Source organism: Tursiops truncatus, chromosome X (genome assembly GCF_011762595.2).
Source record: "Tursiops truncatus isolate mTurTru1 chromosome X, mTurTru1.mat.Y, whole genome shotgun sequence".
In the NCBI taxonomy this organism is placed as follows: Eukaryota; Metazoa; Chordata; class Mammalia; order Artiodactyla; family Delphinidae; genus Tursiops; species Tursiops truncatus.
In genome coordinates this window covers 2,006,276-2,024,299 of record NC_047055.1, presented here as the reverse complement: position 1 = coordinate 2,024,299, position 18,024 = coordinate 2,006,276, and the positions used below count along the sequence as shown (strand labels likewise).

General features: G+C 63.1%; 1 protein-coding gene across 1 annotated transcript; it reads left to right on the top strand.

The window, feature by feature from the left end:
- Positions 1-10,538: 10,538 nt before the first annotated feature.
- Positions 10,539-15,321, top strand: LOC109549540 (extracellular matrix protein 2). The gene is given in 8 exon segments (XM_019932432.2): positions 10,539-10,668; positions 10,923-11,038; positions 11,433-11,565; positions 11,802-11,836; positions 11,838-11,967; positions 12,435-12,574; positions 14,290-14,609; positions 15,141-15,321. Coding segments are annotated over 8 exon segments (1,185 nt in total).
- Positions 15,322-18,024: the final 2,703 nt, after the last annotated feature.

The following is an 18,024-nucleotide window of genomic DNA, read 5'->3' as shown; positions in this document are numbered from 1 at the left end:
TGCTTCTCTCAGAGGGCACTGTCTAAACACTAACTGGCTGCCTGGAAAGAGAGGAGGAGCTCTCTGTCTCGGGATGTATGCAAGCTCAAGGAGGCAGGGAGGGATGTGGGGTGGCTTGCTACGGCGAGCAGGGAGTGGACAGCTCTGTAGGGCGCATCCCTGCCCAGAGCCCCTGGCTTCTGTGAGGGAGGCCTGGGCCGGTCAGGGGCTGAAAACGGGGCTGAAGGACAGGTCCACCTGGGAGGGGATGCAGCTGGGGGGCAGATGTCAGCAGAGGCTGTGGGGCCCTGAGCAGACCCGAGCACTGAGCCAACCTCCTGATCATGGAGGAAACTTGGCCATGTGTCAGTGCTTGGAAAACAGGTTGGAAAATGAGACCAGTTGACAGGTACTGGCCTCACTGTGTCAGGGATGGGCTGGCAGCAAGCAGCGGTGGCTGAGGCAGCCAGCCACGTGACGCACCTCGCCTGGTGCCTCGGGCACAGGAACGTATAGCCAAGCAGGTGGCTTCACCCCATGGCCTCGCTGCCCTGGAGCAGTGGACTGTTGGCCAGAGGTGCGCAGGTCATCGGGCAAGAGGAAGGGCCCCTAGAGCATCTCAGCCCCGACGTTCCAGCTGCCTTTAGCAGCAGACCCCAGGGTGCTGGGGGAATCTGACCCCCCAACAGCCAGTCGAAGAAAGCTGAAGTTCAAGTGTTACCTCTCCAGCAAGGAAGAGAAGGCGGATTGGCTTCTGCTGCATCTGACAGGGGTTGAAGGCCTTGTTCCCAAAGACGGGAGCTTTTGAGGGACGGGGGGGGGGGGTCCCTCCAGCTCCCACTTTCCCCACCCCTGAGATTCCCCAGTAAGAAAAGGAGATTAAAGGACTCCTCACCACATCCTCTGGTGAGCACCAAATGCAGGCTCCTGGAGAAAAGGCAGGTGGAGAGCGTATGTGTGAGAGAGAGAGGGACAGAGGGAGAGAGGTTTCAGGGGAAGAATTCTGTTAGTTATGGGATGAGAAGCTCTATGGGAGAAGTAAGTGGCAGGGCCTGGCACTGGATCTGGGGGAGAAATGATGCAGGGTAATGAGGCCAGGCTGAGGGTGGTCTGAGTTCAAGGTTCTCCAGGAGAGGCGAAGTGAGAGGGCTGTCTCTCCCCTCGCTCTCCCCCGCTCCCCCTTCCCGAACCTCTCTCATCTGCTCGAGACTGAGCCGCCAGGCTGGGCTGTTGGTCACCCATCCACCCAGGTGCCTGGGGCTTGCAGCCAGCCCACGCCATCTGTGCCAGCCGGAAGCCCACTCAAAAACAAACCATCTTCACGCAGATGGGAGGAGGGGTAGAGAACAGGAAAGTGGGGGGCGCTTGCAAATGAGATTGGGAAGAGCCTCAAGGCCGCAGGGACCCCAAACTTTGACCTGAGCAATGAGACCCAAAGGGTTCCAGGAACAAGAATGACACCAACTTTCCTTCGGGTGGCTGTCATTCAGCATCCCAGAGGCCCTGGGAACTGGCCTGGCCAAGCACAAGCTACGGGGGTGGCAGAAGTCTGGAGGGCCCCAGAGCTGCCACTATGGGCCCGACAGACGTGGGCCTGCCACGAGGGTAGTCTTGGGGGCAGTCTAGTGGTCTCTGGTCCTAGCACTGGGTGGATAAGAATGTCAACCTAGGAGCTGCCTGGTGACTGCCAGTTCCGGAATGCTCTCATTCTAGGCCTGTGTCCACACTGAGAGACTACCGGCCCAAGAGGATGGAGAAGCTGCCCTGGGACCTTGGCCTCCTCTTCCTGTCGCGTCTGATCCCTATGCTGGGGCAGGGACCACAGCAGCCCAAGGTAGGGGCAGCTGAAGAGCCAGCCCTTGAGAGGGGCAGGTGGCTCCCTGCCCATGGGACACCTAGGCAAGGCTGCCCTCACAGCAGGTCAAACCCTGGACCTCCTGCTTTAGGACCCCACCCCCACGTCCTGCTGCTCAGGGGCCCTTGGGAGCTCAGAGGACCCCACACGCTCCCAGGCCACAAGCTCCTGCAAGAGCACGTTTCGTATGCCCAGGACCCGGATCGGATCCCAGCCCACTCCGAGGGCCTGCGAGGGTCTGCGGGTCCGCTTGGAGGCCCGAGGCGCTTGTGCCGGTGCGGACGCAGCCAGGCTGCGTGGGCGGGGCTGTCCCCACCAGGTCGCTCCCGGCCCTGGTGGATCCTGGGGTGAGCCACGGGGGAGGGGGGCGGGGCTGACCGGGCCTCTGGGGGTTTGGGGGCTCCCCGCTCGCGCCCTCGCGCTCAGGGTCTCTGGCGATCCAGGCGCACGCGCCCAGCGCAGAGAAGGGTGAACAAGCCGGGGCGCGTGCACGCGGCGCGGGCGAGGCGGGGACGCGCGGCTGCACACGCGCTGGGGGCTCGGCGGCCCCCGGGCGGCGGCGGAGGAAATGGCGGGCGGGACGGCCCCCTCCACGGGGAGACGCTCGGGTCTAGACGGCTTGGCAAGACCGGCGGGGCTGAGTCACATGCGTCTGGAGCTGGAGACGCGGGCGCCAGGACTGGAACGTGAACGTGCCCACTCGGGAGGGCCGGCGGCGGGCGGTGGACCTCGCCTTCCCTCTCCCTCGCCCCCAGCCCTCCCTCGAGCCCCAGTGTCTGCCCAGACTCTGTCCCATGTCTGAGGCCCCTCCATGCCCACCTGGAGGGGCAGAGGCAACTTCTACGGGGAGTCAGGCAGGGCCCACGTTATTGGCAAGAACCATCTGGAATTTCAGACGGGAAGGAGGATGGGAAAGCGGCCTTCACGTGCCCCTATCCCAGCCATGGCCCTGCTCCCCCGACCCAGCCACATCGGCCACCTGGGACCTTTTTGCCCCCAAACCACTCTTGCTGCTTTCCACCTCCTCCGGCCCACCTTCCACTGGCACCCTCCCCAGGGATGCCCACAGCCCAGCAGCTGAAGGTGCCGGCTTCTCTCCGCTGACCGCCAGGACTTCTTACTACCCACCACTGCATCCCCAGCCATCACTGGGGTTCTGTGTTCCCTTTTCCTCCCTCTTTCTCTGTCTCTGCCTCAGTGTCTCCCCCCGCCCCCCACCTCCATGGTTTGCTCCCTCAGGAGCGCTAGGTCTCAAGCAAGGAAGCATGACACATGAGTCCGGATCGCCTGATGTATTTAGTTTTCACAAAAGCATCTGCAAGAAAAGTTGTTTAATTGGGACCAGATCCTCTGAGGTTTTAATGGCATTAAAACAAGATGGGTTTTCTCTAAGGGAGCAACTGCTGGCAACAGGAAGAGGGCATGGAAACTTTGGCTTTCTTCTTCTCCGAGTCTGAAGAGGGAAAAAGCCACTGTACCTTTATTTATATACAATAGATGCCCAAACACATGCTGGAGAGACCCTCCCACATACGCCCCCCACGGGTAGACCTGGCATCCATGTGCACATCTGTACACACACACGCACACACACACAGGCTTTGATGTTACTGGGACACATTGTGGAAGGCACAAGAGCAGGCCTGTTCCCTTGCTCTGGGGGTCACCCCAAGGGTGTGTCTTTGGCTGCAGAGCCACTGTTCTGCCCTGGGCCCTGGCAGAAGGCCTGGTACATAGGAGGGGCTCAGTGAACTTGTCAAATGACAGACAGCGGGAGGGCAGGCCTGCCAGCACAGACCTTGGCCCTGAGCTCCAGATTCATACACAGAACTGCCTTATAGATGTTACCGCTTGGCTGTCTGATCACCAGCTTCCCACCTGAGAGGTCAGGAGCTGGCCTCCCCAGCTTCTGCCCCACGCTCGCTCCACCCACAGCGTTCTGGCTCCACCCACTTCTCCCACAAGCCCGCCCCACCCTGGGCCAGACACGGTGACCTCTCCCGTGGAGGGTGCAGCTGCCTCCACGCTGACTCCCTCCTTCTGCCCTTGTGCCCCCAACAAGTCTGTGCTCCACCCTGTAGCCCGAGGGACCCTTTTACGATATAAGTCAGATCACAACCTATGGACTGGGAGAAAATATTTGCAAATGATGCGCCTGACAAGGGCTTAATATCCAAAATATACAAGCAGTTCATATAATTCAATAACCAAAAAAACCAACAACCCAGTCGAAAAATGGGCGGAAGACCTAAATAGACAGTTCTCCGAAGAAGACATACAGATTGCCAATAGGCACATGAAAAGGTGCTCAACATCACTAATCATTAGAGAAATGCAAATCAAAACTGCAATGAGGTACCACCTCACACCAGTCAGAATGGCCATCATCAAAAAGTCTACAAACAATAAATGCTGGAGAGGGTGTGGAGAAAAGGGAACCCTCCTGCACTGTTGGTGGGAATGTAAGTTGATACAACCACTATGGAGAACAGTATGGAGGGTCCTTACAAAACAGAACTACCATATGATCCAGCAATCCCACTCCTGACCATATACTGGAAAAGACAAAAACTCTAATTAGAAAATATACATGCAACCCCCATGTTCATAGCAGCACTATGCACAATAACCAAGACATGCAAACAACCTAAGTGCCCATCGACAGAGGAATGGATAAAGATGTGGCACATATATACAATGGAATATTACTCAGCCATTAAAAAGAATGAAATTCTTTGCAGCAACATGGATTTGCAGCAACGTGGATGGACCTAGAGATTATCACACTAAGCGAAGTAAGTCAGAGAAACACAAATACCATATGATATCACTTATATGTGGAATCTAAAATACGACACAAATGAACATATCTATGAAACAGAAACAGACTCACAGACATAGAGAACAGACTTGTGGTTGCCACTGGTGGGGGAGGGGAGGGAGGGAAGGATTGGGAGTTTGGGTTTAGTAGCTGCAAACTATTATATATAGGATGGATAAACGACACAATCCTACTTTATAGCACAGGAAACTATATTCAATATCCTGTGATAAACCGTAATGGAAAAGAATATGAAGAAAGAAAGAATATATATATGTGTATCTGAGTCACTTTGCGGGACAGCAGAAATTTACACAACGTCGTAAATCAACTAGACTTCGATACAAATTTTTTTTAAAGAGTCAGATCATGTGTGACTCCTCTGCTCAGAAGTCCACAGTGGCTCCCTGCTTCCCTCAAGGTCAAAGGCAAGTCCACCCGCCACCCTTTGATACCCTATCAAGCTGGCCCTCCTGCCCTTCCCCACCCTCACCCCTCACTTAGCCCGCTCCGCCTCACTGGTCTCTTTGCTGGTTCTCAAATTGGGCCAAAGCCTTGCCTGCCTCAAGGCCTTTGCACTGCTGTCCCTCCTTTTAGGAGGGCTCTTTACTGGAGCCCTTTTTGCGTGGCTATCTCCTTTTCACTCACATCTCCACCCAAATGTCACTTTCTCACAGTCCTCATCTGATCCCCTGTCGAAAGTGTTTCTTCCTGCAGTCACCCTGACCAGCCGTTTCCTTCTGATGGGGTCCTCGTGCACCCCACTAGACGGCCAGCTCTGTGAGCACAGGGGAGCTGGCCATGTAGTTCACCATTGTACTGCACGCTGTGCTGGGGAACGGTGCCTGGCCCACCACAGGGGCTCAGGAATGTTCTGTGAGCAAAGAATCCATTCTCCAATCCTCCCTTGACAGGAGGGGAGCTTTCCGCTGTGCAGTTCTCAGGAGGCTTAAGGGACAAAGGGCATTGCTTTGGCATCCTCCGGGCTGCCAATTGTGAGGGAATGTGTCCTGACTTGTGAGGGTACGTGTGTTCTTGGGGGGCAAGAGTGTGTGGACAGTGGGCCACGTGTAAGGGAAGGACAGGAGGAGAGGGGGCAGGAGTCCCTTCCTAGCCCTCAGAACCCTGCGATTGTGCAGCCAGAAGCAACCGTGATCATCTTATGCAGCTTCTCTAGGCCCCTTCCAGTTCTCAGATTCTAGAACTTTCTAAGCAGCCCATAGCCACCACATTGAGACGGGGAAACTGAGGCCCTGAGCAGGGAGGCTTCCTCCTGACGTCACATGGCCAGGCCGTCCAGGGCAGAGCTGGGAGCCCAAAACCCTTCCAGCGACACCCAGGCTGCAGCTCTGGTTCCTGGAAAATCCTGACAAGCTTCCCGCCCTGCGCTCCAGACACCAAGCTCAGGGTTAGTGTTGGCCAGGGGCCCTGCCTGTCGCAGCCCAAGTCCACGACCAAGCTGTGTGTGCAAGAGGGGCGGGGCAGGACGGCACCTCTGGTCCTGCTGAGCCCGCAAGCTGGCTTCGCTCTGTGCGGGTCCCCACGATGGCCAGGCGCCCTGACACTGGACCGAGTAGGGCCCCCGGTGCGGGAAGGGCAGCGAGGACAGGACTCCACAGGACCTGGGGAACTGAGAGTGCTCCAGGCCTCGCCCCTTCCTGCCTAGGTGGGTAGGAGCGGGGGTCCCTCCCTCCTCCAGGCCACTGTGCCAGAGAAACCTGGGAGTAGGCCTCCCCCACCTCCAGCCCTGCTGATGCGAACCAGATGGCAGGATGTTTAGTCAGCGCCTGGGGAGCGGCGCGAACAGGGGAAATGGGTTGGGGGCCAGGATTCCAGAATCCATCCCTAGGCAGGGGGAGGGTCAGAGCCAGGGCTCCCGCCACAGTCCAGCTACAGGGTCCCGCACCAGGCTGGGTCCTACCACCTCCTCAAGTGATGCCCGACCAGGAGGCAGGAGGCAGGGGGCCTGGCGTCTGGCATCGGAGTTGGGCGAGCCCTACCCCCTCGGTTCCTTTTGCGCAAGGGGGGAGGGGGTCGTGCTCGCTCGTCCAGCACATCCTGTGTCACCCACGGGCGCGCAGGCAGACGGTGGCTTCATCCCTGGCGCCCAGGGGGCTTGCTTACAATCCCCAGCCGGGCTCTGTCTCTGGTCTGTGTGCGGCGCGGCCCCAAATTCAGGCCTGAAACCAGAGACCTGGACAGGACAGGGGAGGGGGTGCCGGCAGACCCTGCGAGTCCCTGCCACACCCCGGCCACAGTACAGCTGGCGCTGGGGACTCTGGCTGATCCCCAGGCCCACATGGGCAAACGCTGAAGACCCCAACGAAGACCCGCTTGTGGGGGACTCTGTGCCCTGCCCCCAGCCCTGTCCTGGGTCTCACACATTCCTCTGTGGCCCCGATGGTGCCTTGAACCCCAGATGGCTACGGGACCCGCTTTCTCCACGAGCTTTCCTGGCCCTGCTGCTCACTCCCCTCCCCCTCTCCCCTCCACCCAAGCCTTGCCCACAATTAACTCATTTTTTAAGATCGCTTCCAAACATAAGTCAATGCTGGACAGAGCTGTAGGAAAAGCTTCCTCAAGGCTGGCCCCAAAGAGCCATGTGGTGAGACCCGGCCTGTTTGCCAGCCCCCCCCCGCCCTCGGCTCCCACAGCTGGGCCTGGGGCTGGGCCCTCTGAGGGCGGGCCGGGGGGCCTGCAGTCAGACACCCCTTCTTTGCCGCTTGCTGCAGCCCACAGCCCCTGTTCTCAGGCCCCACCCCGACCCACAGGTACCCCTCTGCCTGAGAGGGCACCCGTGAGGCATAGGGGCGTCTCGGGCAGCCGTCACAGAGGCCTGGAACTCTCAGGCCACCCGAAGCCAAGTGTGCCCGAGGAACCCGGCCGCCCCTGGCCCACACAACTCGGCTGTGGGGGGAGGGAGCGTGGGAGGTGGCATTCAGGACGTACACCTGCTCACCATTTTACAGAGGAGAAAGTGGACGCCTGGAGGAAGGGAAGCTGCCCAGAGGTGGGCAGGGAGCCAGTGGAAGGAGCAGGGGCTCAACTGCATCCTCCAGCCCCGTCTGAGGCACGAGGTCTGTGCCCGGGCGGCCCTGGGGCCCCAGGGGCTGGGGTCTACGCTTGCTACCCCTGTGTTCTGTTTCCCCTGGAATTGGAAGGCCTCTGCACCGGTGCCTGTGGTGGAAGCTCACAGGCTTGGCCGGCTCCAGAGGGGCCGGAGTCGCCGTTGTCCCGGTGGCCCTGGCACCTGCCCCCTCTCCCGAGGACCCTGGAGGTACTGGGGCCTGCGGCTTGCTCTCGGGGCCCGGCGCCTCTCCTTTCCCAGCCGCCGAGGAAGGACCTGGCAGCCTGGGGCGGGCAGCCTCCTCTGTGGTGGGCCTCACAGGTCCCCTGTGTGTGGAGACAGAAGCCCCATTCACGGGGGCCACTGGGCCGGCGCCAGTGGAGAAGGAACACAGGCCTCTCAGAAAAGGAGCGAGAGAGCTCGGGTCCAAGAAAAAAATCAATCTCTCTTTCTCCTCAGGTGGGAGCAGGGGACCTTGGGGGGAGTCGGGGGCAGGCCTGTGGAGGCGTTTGTTGGGGGGAGCCTTCCTGGGGAAGGGCCGGGCTGGGTCTGGGAGGATCCCAGCACTGTAGCTCAGGGATCCGGACTGTCACTTGCCGCCCCCCTGGTGTCCCATCCTGCCGCGGCCGCCGCTGCCATCCCTCCCTGCCCTTCATCCCCTCCGCTGGCCCGGGCGGCCTGCGCATGGTGGCCATGCAGAGCGCGCTGCTCCCTCTCCTGGCCCTCTGGGCGGGCTGCTGCCCTGGAGGGGCCCTGACCAGGCAGGGGCCGGGCCTGAGAGAGCCCGTGCTGCAGCCAGCCTCCACAGGGCTTCCCACCCTGCGGCCGCTGCTGCCCAGCCCGTCTGGGCCCCCCGACGGTGAGTAGGGAGCACCAGCAGGGAGGCTGGCAGGACGGGACCCTGCCCCGCTAGCGGGACCCCCCGTGGCGGGGGCAGAGGGAGAGCGAGCGGGTCACCCTGAGGCTGCCCACGAGGTGCCCCCCGTGGGTGTTCGGTTCAGGGCCAGGAGGGACCCATGAGCCTCAGGGAATCCTCCCTGGGGGGCGAGGGGAGACTGCAGACTCTGGGAGGCCCTCGCGCTGGTTGCCCAGGGTGGGGGCGGGGGAGGGGAGACAGCCCCCTAGGAGGGGCCACTGCAGCTGGCGCTGGAAGTGAGGGCCCCGCCCAGGGGTGGGGTGGGAGGGGCCGGTGGGGGGACCCAATTCCCCACCCCCTGTAGACGGCAGGCCCCTGGTCAGTGCTGCTTAAGGAGGGGCTCCATGCGGTGGAGGGGAGGCCCAGGGCGGGGAGCCGCCGCCCCTCCTTTGCAGCGGCTGAAAGCCCCTCAGCGTGGCCCCGGGGCTCGCCTGGCCCCTAACAACCTGCTCTCGCAGCAGCCACTGGGGCCGTCACCTCCACCAGCGACTCCTTCATCTCCCCAGAGGCTGCCCACCGCTCCCTGCCCAGGAAGAACCCACAGGGAACCAGGGGGCACAGGAACAGGTCCCCCCTCATGAGTCCAGGACCTGCCGCTGCCTTGTCCCAACAGGCCTGAAGGGTCCCCAGGAGTTCTGAGAGGCAGGCAGGGCGACCCATCCTGCCCTTGACATTGAGCTCTCTCCGCTCCCCCTCTCTCCCACTCGGGGTCCCCCACTCTGGGACCATGAAAAATCGGGGAGGAGATCAGGGAATCTCTGACACTTGGTGGCCTTGGGGGTCGGTGACAGAAGGCTGAGAGCCCCTGAGGAGAGAAGAGGGCAGAAGTGAGGCCTGGGTGGACAGAAGGAGGGAGGCGGGCCGGCCGACAGCTGATCCCCTGCTCGGGAAGGAGGTGCTGCCTCCCCGCCACATGGCGGTCCAGGCACCCCAGCCCACACCGGCTTCTTCTGCGGGTCGAGTGAGACCCACCCCCGGGAGCGGCGGCCCGGACAGCCCTAGTGACGGGCAGCTGGACAGGCCATGGCCGCGGCCCACCTCCGAGGAGGGAGCCCCTAGAGCCCCCAAACAGCCCCCAGCCCCGCGCTGGAAGGCCCCCGCCAGACCCAGGCTGGCCCAGAGGAAGGCGACGCCGCCAGCAGCCTGGGGGCAGGAGCAGGGTCACAACCACGGGGCCGGCGCTGTGCAGTCCCATCTCCAGGCCACAGCCGCAGCGGGGCCTGGGGCGGCGAGGCCCCGGGCTGCCGAGCTCAGGCCCTTGCAGGCAACCAGGACCCCCCGAGCCCAAGAGGGGACAGTGGCTGCCGAGGAGGGCCAGGGCAGGCAGGCAGGGGGCCAGGAAGCCAGGAAAAGGGGCCCAGAGCCTAGGAGGCCCCCCAAAGGTGAGGACCAGCTGGGACAGGCAGCCCCCATATGGGCCCTGCAGGGGGTGAAGTGGCCGAGGCAAGAGCCAACCTCCGCCAATCATACTAACGTCCCCAGCCACTGAGACCCCACCGCGCTCTCAACGTGCCCAAGCTGAGCGGCCCCGTGTGTGGGCAAGTGGGGAACCCTCCCAGGGCAGGTCCCCTCCCCCAGCCTCAGGGCCCCGATCTGGTGCCAAGGGAAGGAGGCCCAGCGGCCTGTTGTCCCAGCTCAGCTGGCCAAGTCACCGGCAGGTCCAGGGAGCCCCGGGCAAGCCCCTGCCCCTCGGCGGGCCCCTGTTTCTATGTGGCCAGGCTGGGGCCTCATCTCTCATCCTCCAGGGGCCTCCCAGCAACCCAGCCCTGGAGGCTGGCGTCGAAAGAAAGATCACACCCGAGGCCAAGGTGGCAGCGGCAACTCGGAGACCACAGGTCGTGGGCGGAAAAGGCCTGGAAGCAGGCAAGGGCACGGCCATGGGCTTGCAGACCCGGGCGCTATGGAGCAGGCCGTGCCCTCCCTGCCGGCCTCCTGCCTCCTGGCCCAGGCGGCCATTGCCTGTGGCAACGTCAAGATGAAACACGTCCCTGCCCTGTCCGACCCCAGCCTGACGACGCTCTACCTGGCAGGTGGGTGTCCCCTCTTCCCTGCACCCACTCCCGTGGCAGGGGTGAGAAGGCCATACACCTTGGTCCCTTGGCCACTGTGGCTGCCACGCCACCGCGCCTGGGGTCGGCCCGCCTCCCCTCTGACCTGGGACAGTCAGAAGAGCCAGCTCCTTCAAAGAGTGTCACTGCTGCCTCCGGCCCGCGTGGGAGAGGTAGAGTGGCAAAGGGGAGGGGGACAGAGGGGCGTGGAAAATGGCTGCCCCGTGTGCGCACAGAGAATGAAATTGCCGAGATCCCGGCCCACGCGTTCCTGGGAGCGCCCAACCTGGAGTGGCTGGACTTGAACAAGAACAAGCTGGATGCCCTTGGCCTGCACCCCGATGCCTTCAAGGTGCGCGGCAGCCCCTCATCCCGCTGTCCTGGGGGGTGGCGCGGGAAGAGGCCCCGGGCATCCTCTGCCCGCCCCCCTGCCCTACCTGGAGTGGGAGCTGTGCAGAAACCCAGCGCCGCGGGCTTTGATGATTTGGGGTAATGCGGCCCATAGCTACGAGCATGGGGAGCAACACAGATCCTTGGGCCCCACAAGGAAGCAGCACTCCTGGGAGAAACTTAGGGGAGTCCCCGAAACCCCCAGACAGGCTTGGTCCAAGAGGGAACCAGGAAGCCACAATGCAACCAAATGGGGGGCTCCCTGGGCAGGATGAGCCCAAAGCCATGCCCGGAAGGCCTAGTGCCAGCCAGCAACACCCCAGTCTCCAGCGCCCTCTTCTCCCCCAGCCCCCTAGAGTCTGACGCGGCTGACGCGGCTGAACCTGGATGGGAACTCACTCTCCACGGTGCCGGCCTTGCCTGCCTCCCTGCAGGAGCTCAACCTCAACAACAACCTTCCGCAGGGCCTGCAGCGCAGCAGCTTCCGGGGTGCGGCCAGGCCCCCGGGGACAGGGGCCAAAGGGGCTGGGCCTGAGCAGCCACGGAGGCCGAGGGCAGCGGCTGTCCAAGGCGGCCTGGCTGGAGGGCAGACGTGGGAGCGCCAGCCCAGGAAGGCGGCCCCGGCTCCGAGGGCCGGGGGGTCTCTGGAGCTGCGGTGGGCAGCTCCCAGCAGGCCTTCTGAGCTCGGCGGTCAGCTCACCTGCCCCTCTACCCGCCGTCCGCAGGGCTCGGCCAGCTGCTCACACTGGAGGTGGAAGGGTTCCCATCGGCTGCACGATGGGAACATCTCCCCGCTGGCCTTCCAACCCCTACGCAGCCTGCTCTACCTGAGGCTGGACCGGAACCGGCTGCGGACCATCCCGCCCGGCCTACCAGCCTCCCTGCAGGTGAGCTGGGAGCCCCGAGGCCACAAGAGGCAAAGCTGTGGCCGAAAGACTGGAGCGTCTGCCCACGCCAGCCAGGCCGGCGGGTAGAGCTGCCCACGGGGGGGAATTTTGACGATAAACCCACAAGGCCTGCGCACCAAAGGGCCTTTCCTCCGCCTGACCTGACCTTCCTGGAGCCCAAAATTGAGGCTCGAGGACTGTCCTGGACCCGCTGGGTGTCCCTGCACACGGCTCATGGCCTCTCTGGGCCGCATGATCCCCTGTGCTTGGCGGTACTCTCTGAGCCTGTGTCCTGTGGGGCTCTGAAGAGTCATGACAGGGCTTGCGGGTGTCGCTGGGATCCTTTGCACAGCTGGCCATGGCCCTGAGAGGGGCAGAGACGGAGGGACCCAGTGGAAGGGGGCAGGGGACCCGGCCAGGCTGCCAGCGAGTGGTGGGTGGGGCGCTCACCCCGAGCCCTGGCCCTAGGAGCTGCCTTGGGCACCAACGTCATCGAGGAGGTGACAGAGGGCACACGGAACCGCAGCCGCAGCCTCAGCGTGCTGGCTCTCATCAACAACCGGCTCCAGGAGGACCGGCTGGCGCCCCGCGCTTGGCTCGATCTCCCGTGAGTGCGCTGCCGTCCACCCTGGCACCGCCCGAGCTCCGCCCCCGCGGGCCGAGCTGTGGAGTCCAGAGAGAGAGGATGCTCCCTAAGGAGGCAGAGAGTCAGGAGGGAAGGCCGCGAGGGCTGAGGGAGGGCGCTGTTGCTCAGGCCTGGTCTCTGGTGGGTCACCAGGGTCACCTGCCTCCCGGCCCAGGGCTCAGGGTGGCCTGGGCCCTCAGCCACACCTGCTCCTCCAAGATTTCCCTCTGTCCCTCCCACCCGACAGAATCCCCAAGACCACAGAAACCCCCTCCCCTGCCCATGCCCGGAGGTGCCGTGGGCCCAGATGGAGGGGCAGGCTGGGTGGTGGGAAGCCACATGGGCAGGAAGGGGCATGGAGGAGATGGCAGCCATGGGAAGAAGGCATGTGAGTTTCCCAGGGCAGCCGTAACAAAGTACCACAACGTGGGTGGCTTCAAACAACAGAGATTTATGGCCTCACAGTTCTGGAGGTCAGAGGTCCAAAATCAAGGTGTGGCAGGGCCGTGCTCCCTCTGCAGGCTCTAGGGGAGGGTCCTTCCTGCCTCTTCCAGCTTCTGGGGGCTCCAGGTGCCGCTTGGCTTGTGGCCACATCCCTCCAGTCTCTGCATTTGTCTTCACGTGGCTTCTCCTCTGTGTCTGTGTCTCTCCTCTTCCATCTCTTATAAGGACACCTACCATTGCATTGCCCATCCTAAACCAGGATGATTTCATCTCAAGATCCTTCACTTACATCTACAAAGACCTTTTTGCCAAATAAGGCCACATTCACAGGTTCTGGGTAGACATATCTTTGGGGGGCCACTATTCACCCCACTACAGGAAGAAGGGTCCAGGATGAGTACCCATGATCTCATTTGGACTGCTGAGTCGGGTCGCTGGCAGGAGGGGCCCAGGAGGAGACAGGGCCCTTACAGGCACTGCCTAAGGAGTCAGGATGTGACCCCGGGAGCAGCTGAAGTGCTGGGGAAGTACAGTCCATGGGATCTGAAGACCACCGAGGCAGGGCAGGGGTGGGGGGCTGGGGGGAGGCAGGGGTTGACAGTCCAACCTGCCATTCCAGAGACTGGAGCCTCCCACCCTGCGTCCTCGTGTTCCAGGAAAAAGTTACCAGGACGTTTGGGTTTAATTATTCCTCTTTCCTCTCCCCCTCTTGCCAAGGGGGCAAAGGAAAGCAGACAGCAGCCTAGGGAGGGGCCGCCCAGCCGTGTTCCACTCCCGCCGCGGGGCCTGGGCAGGGGGCTGGCGGCCACCCAGCTTTTCTCCAGCTGGTAGACGGGGAGCAGGCCGGTGGCTCGGCAGGCTTGGGAGGCACCGGAGCCCCCGCCCCCGTGGACTGAGGACGGCTCCCATCCCAAGGCCAAAGGGCTGACCCCACCCACAGGGGCTGGGGGATATCACTGAGAGAAGTCACTTTCCTTGCTCGGACCCGTTCTAGAAGCATCACCACCCTCTGCTCTTGATTTCCCACCATGGAGTGACCTGGGCTCACTGCCCGCCTCCCCGATCCCTCAGGGTTCCCTGGCCCTGACCCCTCAGAGCCTTATTTTTCTGCGGTGAGCTAGGTAGGACCCCTCAGACTCCTTTTCCCAGCCTCAGCGGACAGAGGAGAGCACAGCTGCCATCTGGGGGCAAACCCTCACTCTCCCCTTGGGCTGTGCCACTAGCTACCCCCACCCCGACCCCTGGGCCCGCGGGAAGCTGGAGGCCTTGGACTTGTCGTACAACCGGCTGGTGCACGTGCCCTCCTTCTTGCCCCGGGGCCTCTGCCGCCTGACACTGCACCACAACCGCATCGAGCGCATCCCCGGCTACGTGTTCATGCACATGAAGCCGGGCCTGGAGGTCCTGCATCTTTCCCACAATAGCCTGCGTGAGGACGGCATCCGCGGCGTGTCCTTCCTGGGCCTGCAAGCCTCCCTGGCCGAGCTGCTCCTGGACCACAACCAGCTGCAGGCCGTCCCACAGGGCCTCCTGGGCCTCAGGGCCCTGCAGGTGCTGAGCCTGAGCCACAAGATCAGGTAGGGCCGTGGCCTGTGGCCATCCTGCTGTCCCCCCACCCCACCCGCGTCCCTACCGCCAGCCCAGGAGGAAGCTCGGCTGAAGCCCGGAGGCCCAGCCTGGGAGGTTGGCCAGGTGCTCTGGCCTGTGGGCTCGTCACCCAAGGGCCTCAGAGGCTGAGGGCGGGACTGTGGGGGGCATCCTTCACCACCCCCACCTCCCCATCTTGGTCGCCGTGACTGGAGGCTGTAGCCGCTGGCAGGCCCGGGCAGCCAAGGTGGACAGCTGCAGACAGCAGAATCTGGGCAGGGGGTGGGCGGGCGGAGGTTGGGAGGGCTCTGGCCCAGAGCAACAAGGGCCGAGCCCCGAGTGGGCAGGTGGCAGGTGGTGGCAGCGACCCGCCTGACCCTCCACCCTGGGTCTGGTGTCTCTGCCTTGGTCTCACCACCCCCTCGCTGTCGGGCTCCTCTTTCTCTCCTCTCACCTGAGGCCTGACTCTCCTTTCTGGGGTCTCTTCTCCTCTGCCCTGCCCTGCTACCCCCACTCCACAGGCACGTGCCCCTGAATTCCATCTGTGACACACGCGTGGCCCAGGACTCCAACCTCATCTCCACGCACCTGGAGAACAACCTTATAGACCGGCGTCATATCCCACCCACCACGTTCTCCTGCATCCGGGCCTACCACAGCGTGGTCCTCCAGCCCCAACAGGGGGAGGGGGCGTCCGCCTAGCCCCATCAGCCTTCCCCGCCCCCTGCTCTTTTGGGACTGGGTGGGTGGCGGGGCATCTTTGCACCACTGGGAGAAAGATCTAGAAGACCCTGCTGCTTCAGATGCACCCATGTCCCATTGACTGCTGAGGCCCCTTAACTTAGTAAATGACCCAGCCTGGCATGGCGCTGGTTTGGACTTTGCCTCCACCAGCCTCCCTCCCTCCTGGATCTAAGCCGCCTGTGCACGCTGGCACTCCGTTGTGCATGGAGCCCCCAGAGCCCACATCCTGGACACTGCTTAGTCAGCAGAGGGTTAAGAGGGCCTGGTTCTAGAAGTTTCTCCGAGAGCCTCCCCACCCCCACCCACCCTGGCCAGGGTTCTGAAGTCCCAGTGTCACCACCCTCTTGTCCAGGACGCATCCCTGTCCCAGGAGTGGACGCACGCAGGGTGTCACCACCCCCTGACTGGAGTTGCTGACTGTCTGCTGAGCCCTAAAGACAGGACCCATCCTCTGTGCTGGGTGGGGACGCAGGAGCTGCGGAGCCCCCTGAGGCCCCTGGAACAGTTGCCCTGCCTGTGTGAGGGGCCCCCAGGAACGGGGCGTGGTCAGTGTGTCAGCCTCGGCAGCTGTCACCGCGCCCAGTGCTGGGGAGGGAGAAGGACGGTGGTATGGGGGTGAGAAAGACAGCCGAGTGACAGGCATGGAGGATGCGGCCGATGGGGATGGGCCCTGGCCTTCAGTGCTGCTGGATGTGGGCGCAGTGAAGGAAGCAGGGCCCCAAGTGCCCACTGCCGACACCTTGCCCCGCCAGCACCTTGGGCTGGGGTCTGGGCCTGGGAACCGTGAGTCTCGCTTCGGTCCCATTCTGTAGCCAGTCCCCCCACCCCCCCTCCGTGAGTTCTCAGCAGAGAGAAGGCCAGACTCTGGAAGGGGGCGGGGAGAGGCCTGGGAAGCTGGCGGAGTGTTTGCTTTGGACTCATCCCTGCATTCCTTCTCCTCCGGGCCCACAGATATGACACTTCCTGTTTGGACTGGGTCAGAGGTCAGCAGCCCTTGAGGCGCTGGCCCTGAAGGAGCGCCCGCTGCTTTCCCAGCTCTCACGACCCCTCCTCCCCAGCATGGCTGCCTGGCCCCGGGCCCCCCTGCTCCAGGGCAGTCAGCCCCCAGCCCCCTCCCTGCACTCAGGGGTCAGGCCCCCACCGGGAGGCACAGGAAGTTCAGGCTGGGCGACCCCACCCCCCGCCGCTCGCACTTCCCCACTGAGCAGGCCCTCTGGGTTAATTCCACTGCAGATGGGGGACTCAGCCCTTGGAGCTGCCGGCAGGTGGGCAGGACAACTCCTGCACAGCCGGTTCGAAGCCTTCCTCCCGCCTCATGCCCCACATCGTGGCCTGCAGGAGAAACAAGCCCAGGGAGGAGCGGAAGAGAGCGAGGGAGGCAAAGGACGTGTCAGTGAGCAGTGCCACCATGACGGGCATGCGGGGCCAGTCCAGAAACCGCCTGGCCCCCCGGCCCTGCACCTGCTCCCCCTCGTGGCCCCCACCCGAGCCTCCTGGCCCTGCTGCTGGGGGCTAGCCTCCCCCAGGGGAAGACCACGGGGCCCCGCGCTTCATGGCGTCCCTGCGTCTTGCTGGCTTCGCAGGAGGCCCACAGATGCCTCCCTGTGGCACAGCCCCCGGTCCAGCTTCCCTCGTCTGGCCACACCCAGAGCGTGCCTCTCTAAAGATAGCTAGACACAGGCCGGGCCTCCACGGAGCCCCCTTCGAGCCCTGAAATTACAGCCCTGGCGGCCCGGGACATAGAGCCGCTGTGTGATTATGTCCTCAGGGGAAGGTCAAAAAAAGCTCTGGCATAGAGAGTGCCAGCTTTCACCGGCCACGCCTCGGCCATCAGCGCTGGTAAACTTCCAGAGAGCGGAGGCTCGCCTGCTCCGCAGCCGTTCGGCTCCCGTTAGCAGTATCCTCATCCAGAGGGTCCCCTGAGCACACGTTATACCTGCTGCCCCTTGGGGCTCCAGGGTGTCATGACTCTGGCCTCAAGGAAGCAGTGAGGTGCGAGGGGCCGCCCCCTAGTGACTGTGGGCCTAGCCCCTGCCCTGCCCCTGCCCAGCCCCTAAGGGTGCAGAGATCGGGGGTGGATGAAACCAGCGGGCCGTGAATTCGGGGGTGCCAGCTTGGGTTCCGGGGTGCAGCGCCTAGGAGCCTCGAGGGCCCTCTCCAGGATCTCAGCTGAGTTCTAGGCAGGGTGGCACGCTCAAGAAGTGACCTTGATGTATGTGTGTGATGTGTCCCTGCCTGGAAAGTGGTCCTGGAGGTGGAAGGGGACTCCCGTGGGCAACGCCTTGCTCTGGGCTGGCCGCACAAGAGCCCTGTGGGAGCACTCCAGGGAGAGGTCGGAAAGCAGCCCCAGGGCGCCACTGCAGAGCCGCCGCCTCCCAGAACTCCCCCCGCGCCCCATCCGGTGTGCTCCAGGAGAGTGAAGGGCGCCAGCGGAAGTTGAGGCTGATTGGCTCAGTGCCCAGGGAAGGGACAGACCATGCAGAGGGGAGACCTGAGAAAGGAGTGGGGAGCCCAAGACAGACAGGGGGAGTGATGAGCAGAGGCAGAGGGGAGTGAGCAGGGCACCAGCCAGACATAGCAGGGCAGGGAGGCTAGGAAGGCCCTGGAAGGGGTCTGGCAGAGGGCCCCTGAAGGTCAGGGTCGGGCAGCTCTTTCTCGGGC